Source organism: Tyto alba, unplaced genomic scaffold (assembly GCF_018691265.1).
Source record: "Tyto alba isolate M040663 unplaced genomic scaffold, T.alba_DEE_v4.0 Super-Scaffold_10, whole genome shotgun sequence".
Classification (NCBI taxonomy): domain Eukaryota; kingdom Metazoa; phylum Chordata; class Aves; order Strigiformes; family Tytonidae; genus Tyto; species Tyto alba.
The window spans coordinates 1,474,553-1,489,723 of NW_024881262.1; the positions used below are offsets into that span (position 1 = coordinate 1,474,553).

General features: G+C 45.1%; 1 protein-coding gene across 1 annotated transcript in view; it reads left to right on the forward strand.

The window, feature by feature from the left end:
• Positions 1-15,171, forward strand: part of ARHGEF26 (Rho guanine nucleotide exchange factor 26) — a 58,211-nt gene that overhangs the window by 36,080 nt on the left and 6,960 nt on the right. The window contains exons 9-11 of the mRNA XM_033000073.2: positions 8-97; positions 5,383-5,537; positions 13,882-14,091. Coding sequence (XP_032855964.2) covers positions 8-97; positions 5,383-5,537; positions 13,882-14,091 — 455 coding nt within the window. The remainder of the gene's footprint in view (positions 1-7; positions 98-5,382; positions 5,538-13,881; positions 14,092-15,171) is intronic.

The following is a 15,171-nucleotide window of genomic DNA, read 5'->3' on the forward strand; positions in this document are numbered from 1 at the left end:
TTTCTAGCTGGTGCGGTTATGCAACGAAGGCGCTCGGAAAATGGAAAGGACGGAAATGATGTACACAATTAACTCCCAGCTGGAGTTTAAAATCAAGGTATGATGATGATATTTCTGACCATACATCATGTAGTGTATGAATGGCTTTGGCTACATGTTGAGTTTTGGTGGGTTCGTTGCCAGCATAACCGCAGTGAGGTAGTGCAGGCTGCAGTACTGGTGGGACTGTTTGGTCGGGGAAGACAAGTTCATATTCTGGGGTAGCTGAAGCCCCCGAAGCTCAGAGTAGTTAAGAACTGTTGCATCTCACCAAGCAGATTGAGCTTCAGGTTGAGGCTTTTCAGGGAATAGATGAATGTGAGCTGTAGATAATTTTGATTGCTTAGGTCTTGAACTGCAGCTGAGGAGCAAATTGTGTGTTTCTTTAAAGCATAAATTAGTATTTGGAATTGATACGGGAAACAGTGGAACTTCAGTAGTGTCTTCATAGCACACAGTAATTCTTGCAAAGAAATGATCTGTTACAGCAGGATAAAAATGGAAACTCTTGATAAGAATTTAGTAGAAGGGTTATGTTATAGCAAAATGTGTGGGGTTTTTTTGTTTTTTTTTGGTTTTTTTTTTTGTTTTTTTATATATATTGAATTAAATACTCATTGCTGTAAAGACTGAGTTTCGGTGAGGGGTTTGCCATTAGGAGGGAGGGCGGCTGCTGGCGCTCAGCGACGAGATGTTCTCCCGCACGTGGTGGGAAGACGGTGAGTAAGTAAATACTGTTAGGCCAGGAAAGGATCCGAATAGTATTGGACTAGCTGGAATTCCAGCAGCATGAAATAAAAGACGCGGCCCGTTTCCGCTCACTTTCGGGTTGTGTGTCTCGCAGTTACGCTCTGTTCCTACAAGACTCTGATAGTCGTCTGTAGGGAGGGTCAGCCTGGGGGGCCGTGCCTGCGCCAGCCGGGCGCTGCGGGGGTGCTGCCCGGCGCTGCGGGGGTGCTGCCCGGCGCTGCGGGGGTGCTGCCCGGCGCTGCGGGGGTGCTGCCCGGCGCTGCGGGGGTGCTGCCCGGCGCTGCGGGGGGTGCTGCCCGGCGCTGCGGGGGTGCTGCCCGGCGCTGTGGGGGTGCTGCCCGGCGCTGCGGGGGTGCTGCCCGGCGCTGCGGGGGTGCTGCCCGGCACTGCGGGGGTGCTGCCCGGCGCTGCGGGGGTGCTGCCTGGCACAGGGGGTGCTGCCCGGCGCTGCGGGGGGTGCTGCCCGGCGCAGGGGGTGCCCGAGGCGCCAGCTCTTCGCCCCGACCCGCCGCCGAGGGCCTGGCTCCCGAGTTGTGGCCTTGCTAGTGGAGGTGCTGCTAACTCTCAAGTAATTGTAAGGAGTCTTAGGATACTGAGATATTCCTGATTTTTTTTTTTTTTTCTATTTCTAGTACTGAAAATACAATGTAGTCTTTTATTTAAAAAAAAAAAAAATCCTCTAAAATCAGTTTTTTCAGTAGGAAAAAATAGCAGACGTAGTCATCGTTAGTAGGGGGTTTATTGTACTTTCAAGGTATTTCTTCAAGTACATTTACATTTTTCTATCGGATGTTTGTTAAAATACCATTTCTATAAATAACATCTCATACCATTACATAATGAGCAGTCTTTTGTGAGAAGACTTTTTGATTGCCATACATGTAGTAAGTAGAGGTTTGTGTTTTTAAAAATGCAGTTCCTGGGAGGCTCTTGCTCACTCTTTGAGGAAATGCTGTCTCCAAAGAGAAGTTTTTCAGCTGGTCTGTAGTATTTTTATTTACAGACTTTGACAAAAAACTGAAAACAATGATACTTACTTCCAATAAAAAATAAGACCCTTCTTAAAAAGTGACATCCGATTTGCTAACTACCGCTGGAGATAACAGCCGCGAGTCTCTGGACGGTCTAAAATAGAGTTTTGGATGGGCTGGGGCCCTTGGGCGATCCGCTTGGCGGTTTTGTTCGTGGTTCCCCAATCTGGAGAAGTCCCGAACGGTGGTTCAGCGCTGCAGTGGCTCACAGTCTGGTACCTCCCCCGTCCGTGGGAAGGGGATGCACGCTGTTGAGCCCGGCTTTGCAGCGGCGAGAGGCCCTGTGGAATTCTCCACGCTTGCTGCAGCTAGCAGCCTTCACGAGTTTCCTGGGAGTAATAACAACTTTATAATATTTGTTTCTCTGTATTTTTTTTATGCAAGTTTTCTTCCTTTGTGCATCTTAAATATAACCACTTAGTGGTTTAGACCTTATCTGTGGTTTGAGGGCTTGCCAGCTGGCGTCTAAAAAACTGCTTTGGCCACGTTTCAATACATTTTTAGGTTCTGACAGCTTGTTTTATATAAAGAGTAGATGGTATACATGATGTACTCTTTTGGCAATTAAGGAAAAATTAATATTAAAGTTAAAAGCTGCCTCTGGAATATGGTCAATTAGGAAAACGTGATGAGCTTGCTACAGATTAGAGGAATTTTAGTTCACCCTCAAATAGAAATTTTTAAAGTACTTTTTGTCTGTAAAACAGTCATCATGGTGCTATAATTCTGGTTTATAACCAGTATAAATTAGGTAAACTGTTTCTGTTCTTGCTCAACCTCATAGAGTGTTTTGGGATTTTTGTTAGTATTGTGTTAGATGTAACTGTATTTTGTGGGAGCACAAGAGAAGCTACTCGAATATTATGTCACTTTTGTACATGGCTAATCTGTAGAATTTAATTTTTAATTAAGATTCAGAAGTTTTTGTTCTTAAATTTTTCACCTTTAGCACCAGAAAAATAGAGGGCTTGTTTTCCTACAAACATGCATCTTTGGCAAAACTGTTTTGTCATGTGCCATTTCAGAGTCACTGTAAAATCATACCTCAAAATTCAAAACCAAGGGGGTGGCTGCACATAACATCAGGGAGTTAATATTTTATTCCTCCAAGGGCAAGATCGCAGTCAAAGCACTGCGTTTTGCTTTTGGCCTAGTACCGTGGGGCAAGTATTGACAAGCTGCAGTTAGCTCAGTAAAGGGCAGCTAAAGTGATTAAAAGATACAAAAAGACAGCCCAGGCAGAGTGAAGAAGACGGCTGACAAACTGAGTGAGGAAATACTTTTTTTACAGGCATGTGAAAGGTGCTTTAAATGAGGGGGGGATAGAAGCAGTTGTCTTCATTGCCCTAATCATGCAAGAGTGATATTGCATTTGAACGGCAGCAAAGAAAGTAGAGCAGCTCAATAAGCAGAAGGCAGTTACACTGGAAGTAGAAGCAAAAATTTGATTATTTCGCTGGGGAGGAAGGAAAATACAGAAGCTCCGTGGAATCCAGCTGTAAGGGCCCGTTTGCCGTGACCGGCCCGAGGCGTGGACGTCCGCACCCGTGGGGGAGGTGGCTCGTCCTCTTTCCCAGCGGCTGGGGAGCGCGCGGGGAGCGGGCTGCGCGGCGGGGGCTGCCCGGCCCCCCGGGGGTGCCCCGGCCGGCGCGGGGCGACACCCGGAGCTGCGCCGGGACAGAGCCGGCGGCACCTTCCGTGTCCCGGTGGGGCCCAGCCGCTCGTTGGGCGCCGGGACAGCACAGTCCGGCCGAAGGAGCCCGCGCGCCGCCGGCTCTGCTCGGGGCGATCCTCGGCTCAGGAACTTTGTCCTGCTGGCAGCCCGTGTCACGGCCCGGCCTCAGAGAGGATCGGTTCTCTGCCGGACCAGGACACGGGGCCTCACATCTCCCTTCGTGTCCCTGGCCCAGAGAAACAAAAGCTCCTTCTGTGGGGTCTCTTTCTCCCGCAGTTGGGAATAATTTGGATTAATAAAGCCAGGTCTTCACACGAGGCAGCTGTGATCCTCTTCTTGCTTCAGTGGTTGCAGGTGCTGGTTCTCACCCTAGAGAGAAATGGAGATCCTGTTCCACAGAACATGTAGAGTTCAACTACATCAACGAGATAAAGAGGAGCTATAGTATCCTTAATTACCCATCTTAAATACAGTGGACAGATAACTGTGATATTCCAGGAGCTCCTAATGAGAACAGCAAGTAGGTGGAAAACTTCCCTTCCTACTATCAAGGGAAAAAACGTAACTGGTTTGGTATGGTAATTACCTTGGAGGAATGATTCTACCTACACCTCATAAATGGAGGGATGAAGGTTTGCACAAACGGGTCTGGCTTTCCTGGAACCAGTGCCGCACGCACGGCGAGTTGTCGGGTCGGGTCTGACAGGGTGCTCCAAGGAGCTCGAGCGCACGGCTCGTTACGGCAGCGTGCCCCGAGCAAATTACAAAGAAATTGTGGTCAAACGTAACAGCCACCATTCCATTTTCTGATGAAATGGAACACGGGGGAAAAAAAAAAGCTGGAGTTCATCCTGAGGAAGGACAGCGGTTTGTTACTGTGGCCTCTCGTACGTGGATACCTAAAGAGACGTCCTCTAAAAACCTTCAGACATGTCTTTCAAACCACTGCTGAATTCACAAGATCATGAGCAAACTAGTATTGTTTTGGCATTAAAATGGACAGCTAACACAAAAGCTACGTACCACGTACTGCTTTACATATTCTTTCCCAGAGCTGTGTTGAAACTTCATCGTACTTAGAGTAGAAAATAGATGTTACCACATTTGATTGCTAAGCCTTCTGGCATTCCTCACCTTACTTTTTAATGAAAAAAAAAAAAGTCTGAATACTCTGAACATCTCAACAATACTGCTCAGTACTGTACTGGGACCAATCTGACCTTGTGTACTGTCTCCATAATCTGCTTATGTCTGTTTTAACATACTCGCAGAACACTTCAAAGAGGCTTGTGCAGTGCATTTCTGTGAAAGGATTTCACAGCTCTTTATTCTGCGTGTGGTACAGAACACACCCTCAGAAAGAAGGCACAGCATCACTTTAACTGGCCTTGGGGCTGTGATGAGACGCAGCGTGCAGCAGCCCTCGTGTCTGAAATGAGAAGCTGAAGCTCTTTCCAGCTGTTTAGGTAGAGAAGCCGTGAGGTATCTAGAGGAAAATCTGGTGTTCATACATGCTTAAAGAATGAGTGCTGACTCTACAAAAACTTACATGCTCCTGGGAGACAGTCTTTTTGTTTCTAATCTCCTTAGGAGATCTCACAGAGTCTGTTCCATCCCAAATATGACTGATCAAGTCTGTTCGCTTTTATCTTAGATGAGCAATTCTGTCATGTGCATGAGTGAACGTCAGGTATTTGCAGGCTATTACTTGTGTATTATATGAATGGTGAAGGTACCTTAAACCTTGATAACCTCTGTTTTGAGCTTGTACTCGTGATCTGAGCTTTGAGTTCATTCAAGCATTTTAACCCCAAATGTATAGTTGTTGTTTGATTTTTAAAAATCTCTGCTTCTGAAGGATTAAAATGTTATTTTCTTGCTTTGTAGCCGTTTCCATTGGTTTCCTCTTCACGATGGTTAGTGAAAAGGGGCGAATTAACAGCGTATGTGGAAGACACTGGACTTTTTTCTAAAAGAACTTCTAAACAGCAGGTGTACTTCTTCCTCTTCAATGACGTCCTGATTATCACCAAGAAGAAGAGGTAAGAGGAGTAAAATTGCCTTTGTGTTCAACTCCTTGAATCACAGAGAGAACAGCTGAGTTATTGTTGTCGTCCGAAATTACTGTGACTGTTGTGTGTGCCTCAGCCTAGGGGAAATAAAAAGCGAAGCTTTGGGCTTTGAAACAGCAAACTTGATTGAACCCGCAGCATTTTTACATATTTTCTAGTTTGAAAGAATGAAGGAGATTCAAAGAGTAGTGGAGCTGGTACACCTGCAGCATAGAACAGGAGGAAATCTGGTCTAAACATGTTTTAAGTCCAGTAGACATTTGTAAAGCCACTTATATTAATATGCTGTGTCAGAGAGAGTAAATGAATTAAGAAGTTACCTGAGTTTCTAATATTTTTCTGTCAGATTGTATGGCAAGTAACTACTTGTTAAACAGGATTTATTTTTGACAAACACAATTGAAATTCCAAATTGTCAAACAAATTAAAAAATTCATCCTTGATGGCTTAGCAAAGGGAGAAGTTTTGGAAGGATTTTTCACACCCACACCCTAACACCCCCCCCCCCCCCCCCCGCTTTCCACAGTTGGGCTGTTTTTGAGAATGATGTATGGGATACAACCTCTAGCAGTCTCCATTTAAATTTTTATCACTAGATTTTGAGGGACATTTAGCATAATTGAATTGGATGGAATTTACATCCTCAGCTGTTGTTATTAGGTAATGCTTGCTCGGTAAACCTTACTCCCAAGGCTGAAAACTGTTTTGAAGAACAATTATTTTGGATCTGGGTTGGCCAGTTAAGCCAAATGCCGGCCATTTTTAGAAGACACCCTTTTGTGAAATTCCAAATCCATAATTTAAATAAATTTTGAGGAATGAGGTATGCTATAAAATCTGGGAAGAAAACACTAATATTTAAGCAAAGAGAAAGCTAAATGAAGATGGGGGGGTGGGAAATACTTAAGTGAAAGGGGGATTTTTTATAAAGATGGGAAGGAAAGTGAATAGGTTTCTCCCCAGCTGTCTTACCGATGTGACCTTGTTTCTGAGATTCAGTGTTTATCAAAGCTGATGCTGAAATGGCTCTGTGAAAGTCCCTTGTTAAATCACTGGCAGCACATCAGAGTTGTATTGCACTTTTTTTAAACAGTGCATTTCTTTTCTCATGGGCCTAATGTTAACATATTGCTGTGGTGGTAGCTAAGTAAATGTTTGAGTTGGGAAAACAGTGAAAAATCTATTATCTGTGTTGTTACATTGTTTATCGGTTTCCTATGTGATGGCTTGTTGTCCAGATTATACACCAGATTTTTATAACGACACATCTTATCCAAACTTTGGGGCTTTTGATTTATAACAGCTTCCAGCTGTTGGAATTGAAATGCCCTAGATGGGCCCAGAAGCCAAAATCACAGAACACTTCATGTTAATGATCAGATTCACAGTCTCCCAAGACCCCTTAAACAAATGGATGTAATTGAAGGGGACAGATTTCTGCGAGCCTCCCGGATCCTCTGAGCACGAAGCATGTGAATAAGCTTAGTAATAATATTTGCGCTTGTGGTGCTCGGTTCTCCCACCCACAGTGTTACCATGGATGCCACAGCAGTGGACAGAAACACTTGCTGCTGGTCGGTTTGAAATGTTTGTATGCTTACCTGGGCCGGTTGCGTTGCAGAAGATTCTTACCATTGCACAGAAAACCCACTGCTCGCTGCTGTGCTAAAAGTACTAATGACTCGGTGCCCCAGTCACGCGGCCTCAGCTGTACCCGGAGGTTCATCTCCCGCCGTCCCGCCGCAGCAGCTGCCCGCACGCGTAGAGCCCGGCCTGCGGGGACGCCCTCCCGTGCCAGTCACTGCTGGAACTGCTGCACTTTGAATGCTGAGGGAGCAAGCGCTCCGGAAACCTTTCTGTAATGAGAACTGTTGGGTTTATCTGTCAGAAAGATAAAGGGAGGTCTTGTGTTGGTGTGTGCTCAGACGTGCTCCCCAGTTCTTACGTTTCAGTGTTAATGACACTTTATTCATCATAATCTTCCTTGGCTACAATCTCACCTCCTGATACGAAACTGCAGGGTTTAACTCTCTTCTCTCAGCCATTAAATGGGTTAATCAGAACTCAACTACCAAAATCCCTTCCTTTTTCCTGGGCGCTGTGTGGCCGTATCCCCCGCACTGTCAGCTGTTTCAGAGGTTTATGCTTCCCGTGGCAGCTACTGGATGGTCCCTTTTGGTGTGTGTTGGAGACCTTGGTTATCCCGCAGGCTCTGCTTTGTGTGCTGTAAAGCTGCAGGGTGCTCAGCTGCTTCCTCACACTTGCCCTTTGAAGAAGTAAGGCAAATGGCTACTGAATAGTGCTCCAGACTGGCCGCTGGAATTAAGCCAAAAAGGGACACAAGAACTTGTGATAGATGTTGTTCTACACAAGATTTTGGAGAAGAATAAAATCAGCGTTTCCCCAGTGCCCAGCTTTTAGTTTATTGGGAACTTTTTTCCTGTCCGAGTTCCTTTCTTGTAGCTCCTTCTTCTGTGTAGACAGAATCTGATTTTTTTTTTTTTTTAAATGTAATTTTAAAAAAAATAGACTCTTTTAAAGCTTGTAACGTTTTAATGCATTACCTTGAAAAAAATAGTGAGTGCTAGCCTGTGTCAGGATGTCCAAGTCTTGGTAGAAAGGCCGACTTTTATGTGGTTGCTGCCCAGGAAGCTGTCGGCTAATTCTCGTTCAGGCGAAGCGGCTGTCGGCTGGACTGGGGCGTGAAGCGAAGGGCCGGGTGCCGCCCGGGCGCTCGGCGGTGCTCCTCCCGGGGGAGAGCCGCTCGCAGAGCCGCTCGCAGAGCCGCCTCAGTCAGCTTGTCTCAGCCGCCCTCCGGCAGAGCAGCTTGCTTCGACTCTTTCGGTAGCTCTGGGAAGTCAGCTTGGAAATCTGTAAAGTTAAACGTTGTGAATACTCTGCAAAGATCCAAGTGTAGACTGACTTTAACCTAAATATTTCACATATTGTTCATTCAGCTTTGTACTAGTGCTTCACCCTTCTGTTTCATTCTCTTCTTGCTCCTTTTCTGGCTTCTGTTCTTTTTTTGCTTTCCTCCTTGCTGTACTGTGAATCGCCACCGTTTGGGCCATGACATCCCCAGCAGGAACCGCTAAACCGACAGCGTCCGCCGACACTGGGTTTTGAAGGTGGTGCTCTGATATAAGGGGTGACATGCAACGGAATTCATCTCTTAGAGTGGTTCTTTCAAGCTGCCACATGATTCCCTGCACTACGGTGCAACTGCTGGTACTTGTGCCGTGCTTGGGAGATTTGCTTTCTCTTGGGCTAGTGAAGAAGCTTCCAGGTTCCACAAAGTACGGCGAAATTAGTGCTTTATTAAAGTATGGAATACTTAGTTTACATACATACAAATGTAAAAGTAGGATTTGTATTTCCTTCATAATGAGCTTTCAGTTTTATCAGGTTTATTTCAGGAATTTTTCAGTTTTTCTAAGCCACAGGTGTGGGTACAAGCACGGTCCGTGCCTCTCCTGCACCGCGGATGAGCACAGCTGCTGGGTTGAGGCTCTTGGCTGTTGCCAGGGGTGGTAGAGATTCTATAGGGGACAGTTCAGAGCTGCCCCGGGACGCGACTGGGCTACAGAGGAGGTGATTTCTCCCACACCTTTTGCAGGCTTGGAAGGGTACACTGTAACAACATTCTGTTAAAAATAGGGTACAGCCAGCTTTGAACTCCACCCAAAGTCAAACGCCTCCTTTTATCCCACATGTCCTGGGACCAGGCAGACAGACCTGGTTACCTATTTTCGTTACTAATGCTCACAGCTGCCTGTGAGCCAGCTCTGTGTTCTGCAGAGTTGGGGAGAACTCCAGAACTAATACATTTTTTTATATACAACCAAGTAGCTGCCTCATCCAGCTGTTGAGAAAATCCACCAGTTAGAGCCTGAGTGCTTTCAGAAGGCTTCAGGTGAACTCCAGGGCGGCTTAGGGTTTTGAATGAGTGTACATTGAGTGAGTATTCTGCTTTCCATAATCCCCCAAGGATACCTCTAGCATCCAGTCTGTCTTAATGGCTCTACGGCTTGGCAGCTCCGAGATGCCCCGGCAGCTCCGTGCAGCTGGACTTTGTGCGCTGGAAATCGCCCGGAGGCTCGCTGCTGCTGGGGGCTGTTCCCTGCTCACAGCTCCCTGTGAAACCGCGGGCTGCCTCCAGGCGCCAGGGCTGGGTCTGTAACTGAAGGCAAGCACAAATGCAAAGAAACTTCTGTGGACGCCAGGGATTTGAGAGTAGTGCAGCTGCTTTAGCTGTGATGAAACAGAGCTGAAGAAGGTTCGTGAAGGATCCGTATCCCTTTCAATATATGGTGGAAAGAGTAAAGGAAACGGGGAGCCTGACCATGTGCTTGGCGTGGCCTCAAACAGATGACGTTACAGCGAGAGATGTTCGGGCTTCATAAGAACGCCCCTCAAATTTGCACATGTTCCCTTTGGAGGGGGATGAACCAGTCCTGTTGTTTCCTATTCTGAATCTAAATAGAAGTTTAGCAAAAAGGTTCTGAGCGGGTTAAGTTTCTGTTTCTGTACCTCCGGTCCCGCCAGCGCTGCCGGCTCCAGCGGCGGATCGGACGGTGCGCGGGGAAGGAGGAGAGCTCCTGGGCGAGGGAGGGAGGACTGCCTGGTAGTTCCAGATCAGACGATTCTGTTGAATGGAGATAAGAATTAGGAAGCATTTGTAGAGGTTTATCTCTGTTGATTAATTAGCAAGGAATGCATTTATTATTAGCTACACTAATGTAAGGCCTAGTTGATGAATTAGTAAGCAGTGCATTTATTACTCATTACGCAAACATATAGGCTATATTTCTTTTTCAGACCCAAGATTCCCAAATAACCGTAGCAGCACCCCTAGCTGGTTTTGCTAGTTCCACCCTTGGCTAAGCGGGGATTGCCCAGACTAAAATAGAGAACTGACTTCTTCAAAAAATAACCCCAAACAAACAAAACCCAACAACAAATAAAGCCACCAGCACCCCCCGCCTTCACCCCAAACCCCCACACTAAACAAACCAGCCAACCTTTCCCTGGGTCAGAGTATATAGTTTAAGAAAAAAGGAAGAGGGAGAGAGAGACTGATAAATGCTAGATACAAAGTGATTTGTTCTTCAGTAGGAACCCTCAGCTGGCACTTGCAACAATTGTCTTCAGGTGGCAAGTAGCATCTTTTTGTAGATAAATGAATGAATTTGAACCTGGAGCTGGGTTTCAGGGACTGCAAAACCTAAATCCCGAGTCTCCACTCCGTCCCCTCTCATAGCTTCTCTTGAAGCACTTACGCTTTTCTACAGCAGGACAGTCACAGTAAATTACAGTTCGTTCTGGTTCAGGGACGAGCTGTGTGCACACCCTTCCCAAAAGGTAAGGACATACAGAATACACTGGAATGAAGATTCCTTTTGGCATCCCTGGGTTATATGTGCAGAAATTAATGTTTAGCTTTCCACATGCTGCAAGATTGAAGGTTATCCCAGCTTCTTGGTGCGCTTATGTGTTAAATTCCTTTAATTAGACCCAAACCTATTTGGAATCTGGTTTCTTTCTACTTTGGGACCCCAGAAGTCATGTGTAGTAGCACAATTAACCCGGCTTCATTTTTACAGAGCTCTAGAAATTTTCTGCATCCGACTCATCTTAGGTGATTTATTTTCAGTTTTTTTACTCTCTGAAACAACAGTCTGATCAAAAGCTAGGTTAATCAAATCTGTATAGAGAGTTTTTAAAGCTATTTAAAGTTCTTGCGACAGTGCTCTTGGAAGTTTTGGTGTGTTTGTGCCTTTGTCAGTGGTACCTGAGTGGAGAAAACCAGTGGATTGTGGGGAATTGTTGGTACCATTTTGAGACCTGGAGAAAAAGAAACGGGGAAGAAAAATCATCTTACAAGCTACAGAGATTTCAGTCCTCCTGTAGGATAAATCTCACTAAGCTTGTCTGTCGTTGCTTCTGCTTCCCTTGCAAAGTCCCCAAGCTCCTCAAGAAAAGATAAGAAAAAAATACATGCTGGAAGGATTAGTTCCATTAGTATCATGTTCTGTGTCCATCACTTGAGAACGTACAAAGCTGTACTGCAAAAAACCTGTTTCCAGTATTTAATTCACAGAACAAAAGTAAAAACATACTGCACGTAGCTGAAATAACAAATCTGTTTTTACACCGGATGCACTGGCAGAAACTATTAATCCACAAATACAGTGTGATCTGTAAATCTGTCATAACTTGAAGAACAGAAATTCTAATGCTGTATGAGTCTCAGAAATCAACAATAACTTATATTTTGAGTCATAATGTTGCTCAGTTGTGTTTTATCAATTATTTTTCTGTAGGATTAAAAATAAGAATTATAAAGACCATTATAATAACTGGCAAGGTATTTGCAGGTATTTTTCTGACAGTTCATAAATGGGTAGAATATATCCTAACAGACATTAAGTCATCATCTCTCCATTTTAATATTTGAGCAACCATAAAGGAAGAAAATGCTTCATTTGCACCTGACAGAAAGGGGTACGTCACCATCAGCTTCAGTTCCAGGTGTTTGGGATTTATTTCTATCAGCTCAGTGCTTGGGTTTCTGGATATCTCTGGCAGCAAAATTAATCTTCTCAAGTATTTTTAAAATTTACATTATTTCAGTGAACCATAGTAATCTGAGACTAGCACAGCTTTTCATCGCTCAAGACTAAGAGCTAAATGGATTTTACTTTAAGGTGGAGTACGTGTAGCTGCACCTTAAAATTTGGTGTATTTGATTTACTGCAAATTTCGACAAACGCAGCAATGGAGGGGCCAGGAGGGACAATTGACTTTATGCCCATGTAAGCTGTTTCTTTGTATCTTTTATTGTTGTGCCAGTGTAGGACAAAAATCTGAAAAAGTTTACCTGAAACTGAGGTAATTTAGTTTATCAGTCTTCTAGGTTCGTGATATATCGTGGTAAACTTGCAAATTCATGTAAGACAATTCTGGGCAACGCGCTCGCAAGCTTCAGCGGAAACAAAAAGGCCTTTTCAGCTGGCTTCTCTTCTCTGGTGATCAGCTGCTATTTCTCGAGTAAGCGATGTAGATTCTTTTAACTCTTGTTTTAATTATGTTTCATGACTGTAAAAGTTTGGAAATGCACAGTTATTTTCCACTTGGGAAAAAACCCCACGTTTCTAGTATTACCAGATACGAGTAAGCAGCAAAACCAACAGCTACGGTAACTGGCTGAACTCGTGTGAGTGCTGAAGGACGCTGCTGAAGCTCTCTGGATATTCTGAAGTTGAAGCAGACGGTGTAAACGCATCGTGAGGGGTTGAGCAGGAGGGCTGAGGCGAGCGTTCCTGTCCGCTGCTGCCACAGGCGACAGCGTGCCTGGTCCAGCCACGCCGCTTCCCGCTCTGCCCTGTCCTCACCCTGGTCACCTGAAGCGACTCTCACATTTAGAAGGAAAAGGCTGCTGCTAGGGGAGAGCACGTGTTTTCATTTAAGTCCTTCGGGTGTTAAAATCAGTAACACTTCCATGCTCTGATTTGTGATGTCTAATGTTTTGGCCACCTCCCCACCTACATTCCAACCGTAAGGAAAGCAAAGCTGGGACTTGCATAATTGCCCAGAATTCTTTCTAGTCGCTTCCAGGAAGTTAAGCACATGTAGGAAATCTTTACTGGTGTCACTCAGAGTCGGTGTGTTTATTGACAAAGCAGGTTCCAGAAGGTGAACTGCGCAGTGCATTTTGCGAGACCAATAGTGTGTGACAAGCCTTTGCCCATTTTTAAAATTCACAATCGACTAAGCTTACATTTCAGAATATTATATCTTTGGACTAGACCTTCTACATGCAAATGGACAAGGAGTACAGAGTATTATGCTTTATTTAAAATGAAGATCAGCGTTGTTTATCGGGAAGCAGTACGCATATCCATAGTTCTACAGGCACAGGAAAAGGGAAATTGTACTTTTTGTCCTGTCACATTCTAAAATTAAGGTCTGTTGCTCACTTGAAGCTACAGAAGAAAAATTCTCTACAATTGCTGGGCCTGTTTTCAAATTTAGTGGAGTTGAGCGTACACCATCTCAGGAATGCCAAAGTCATTTAACTGTGCCACTAAATTAAATTCCATGGGGTTTAAAAACTGATCTACTCTGAATCTTGGAGAATTGGTAGTTTTGAAAGACAGAGAAACGGAAAAGATGAAAACCTGACGTTTCAGAAGAATTGGGCCATACTCTGTTGTTAAAAGTGGATTCTGTGACTGAGTTTGCTTCCAGACATACTCAACAGGAAATTAAACATTAAACTTGGGGGTTTTTTCTTCCCTTCTCTGTTCTGCAGTGAGGAGAGTTACAACGTCACAGATTATTCTTTAAGGGACCAGCTGGTGGTACAACAATGTGACAGTGAGGACCCGACTTCCTCTCCTGTAAAGAACACTTCAACCATGCTCTCCTCGCGGCAGAGCTCTGCAGCTCACCTCTTCAGACTGGCCGTCCTCAGTAACCACGCAGGAGAGAAGGTGGAGATGCTCCTGGGAACAGACACTCAGTAAGTAAACAGAATTTCTGTGATTTTTCACCTCATCATCTCACCAGGCTGCCTCCCCCTATGCAACCCGGTTAAGGTGATCTCAAACGCCCAGCTCCCGTCTGTGCTGCAAACGTAAACCGAAATGAGACCAGAAGTTCCAAGCCAGCAGTCCCTGTGAGGTCTGCCCACGGGCACGCCACCGCAGAAACGATCCCCGGGGGCACCCACGCACCCGCTGTGCCCCCCGTGAACGGCGCTGACTTGTGCAGGTCGTGTTGTGAGCGGCCGCCTGCAAAGCGCGGCAGGGTAACCTGGAGGGGCCCGTCTGATTTCTGAAGAGCAGCAGAGCAGGAGAACGTGCGGCTTATGTAATGTCCCCCTAGATACTGGAATAAATATTCCTGGAATAAAATAAAGCCGCTGCAAACCTAGTTCAGTTCCTCTAACGTGAACTCAGTGGTCGTAACTCAGAGTCACCTCTTTCCTTGAGGGCACGGTGTAGGAATAATGGAAAATTGCATATGCTGAAATTCTGTAAACTGAAGTAGCCGTTATTATGTGCTACTGATTTGGGTCTTCAGGCCAAGAGTTAACTATGCCTCTGCCGCAGAGGTGGCCAGCTCCCTAGCCAAGGATTGCTGAATCTCTTCTAGTTGTTACTGGTGATGCAAAGAAGCAAAGGCTGCAGGACAGAGATTTAAGCAGTTTGGATTTCTTGGGGCTTGAGGGGTTGTGGAATTAATTTCTGTTAAATTTACATTCTTTCCAACTTAAGTGATGCCACAGTAAAAAAAAAGGAAATCAAAGCTCTGCCACATTAAAGCAACTGTTAAGTAAACTGCACAATCTAATGATTACACATTGCAATATGGAAACTTCTTACCGTTTAATTTGAACTACAAATTAAATATCTGAGTCATCACTGGGCTTTGTTGTAGCATAAGCACGATGCATTTAAATGCTTCTCGAACAAACCTGAGAACTGGAAGGTAGACACAGGTTTTCTGCCTAGCATACCTGTTAACCTAGTGCTTTTATCTCATAATCATTATGTCCAGAGGGTGAGCGCCTAAAGTAAACCACAGCAAAGAGGATACT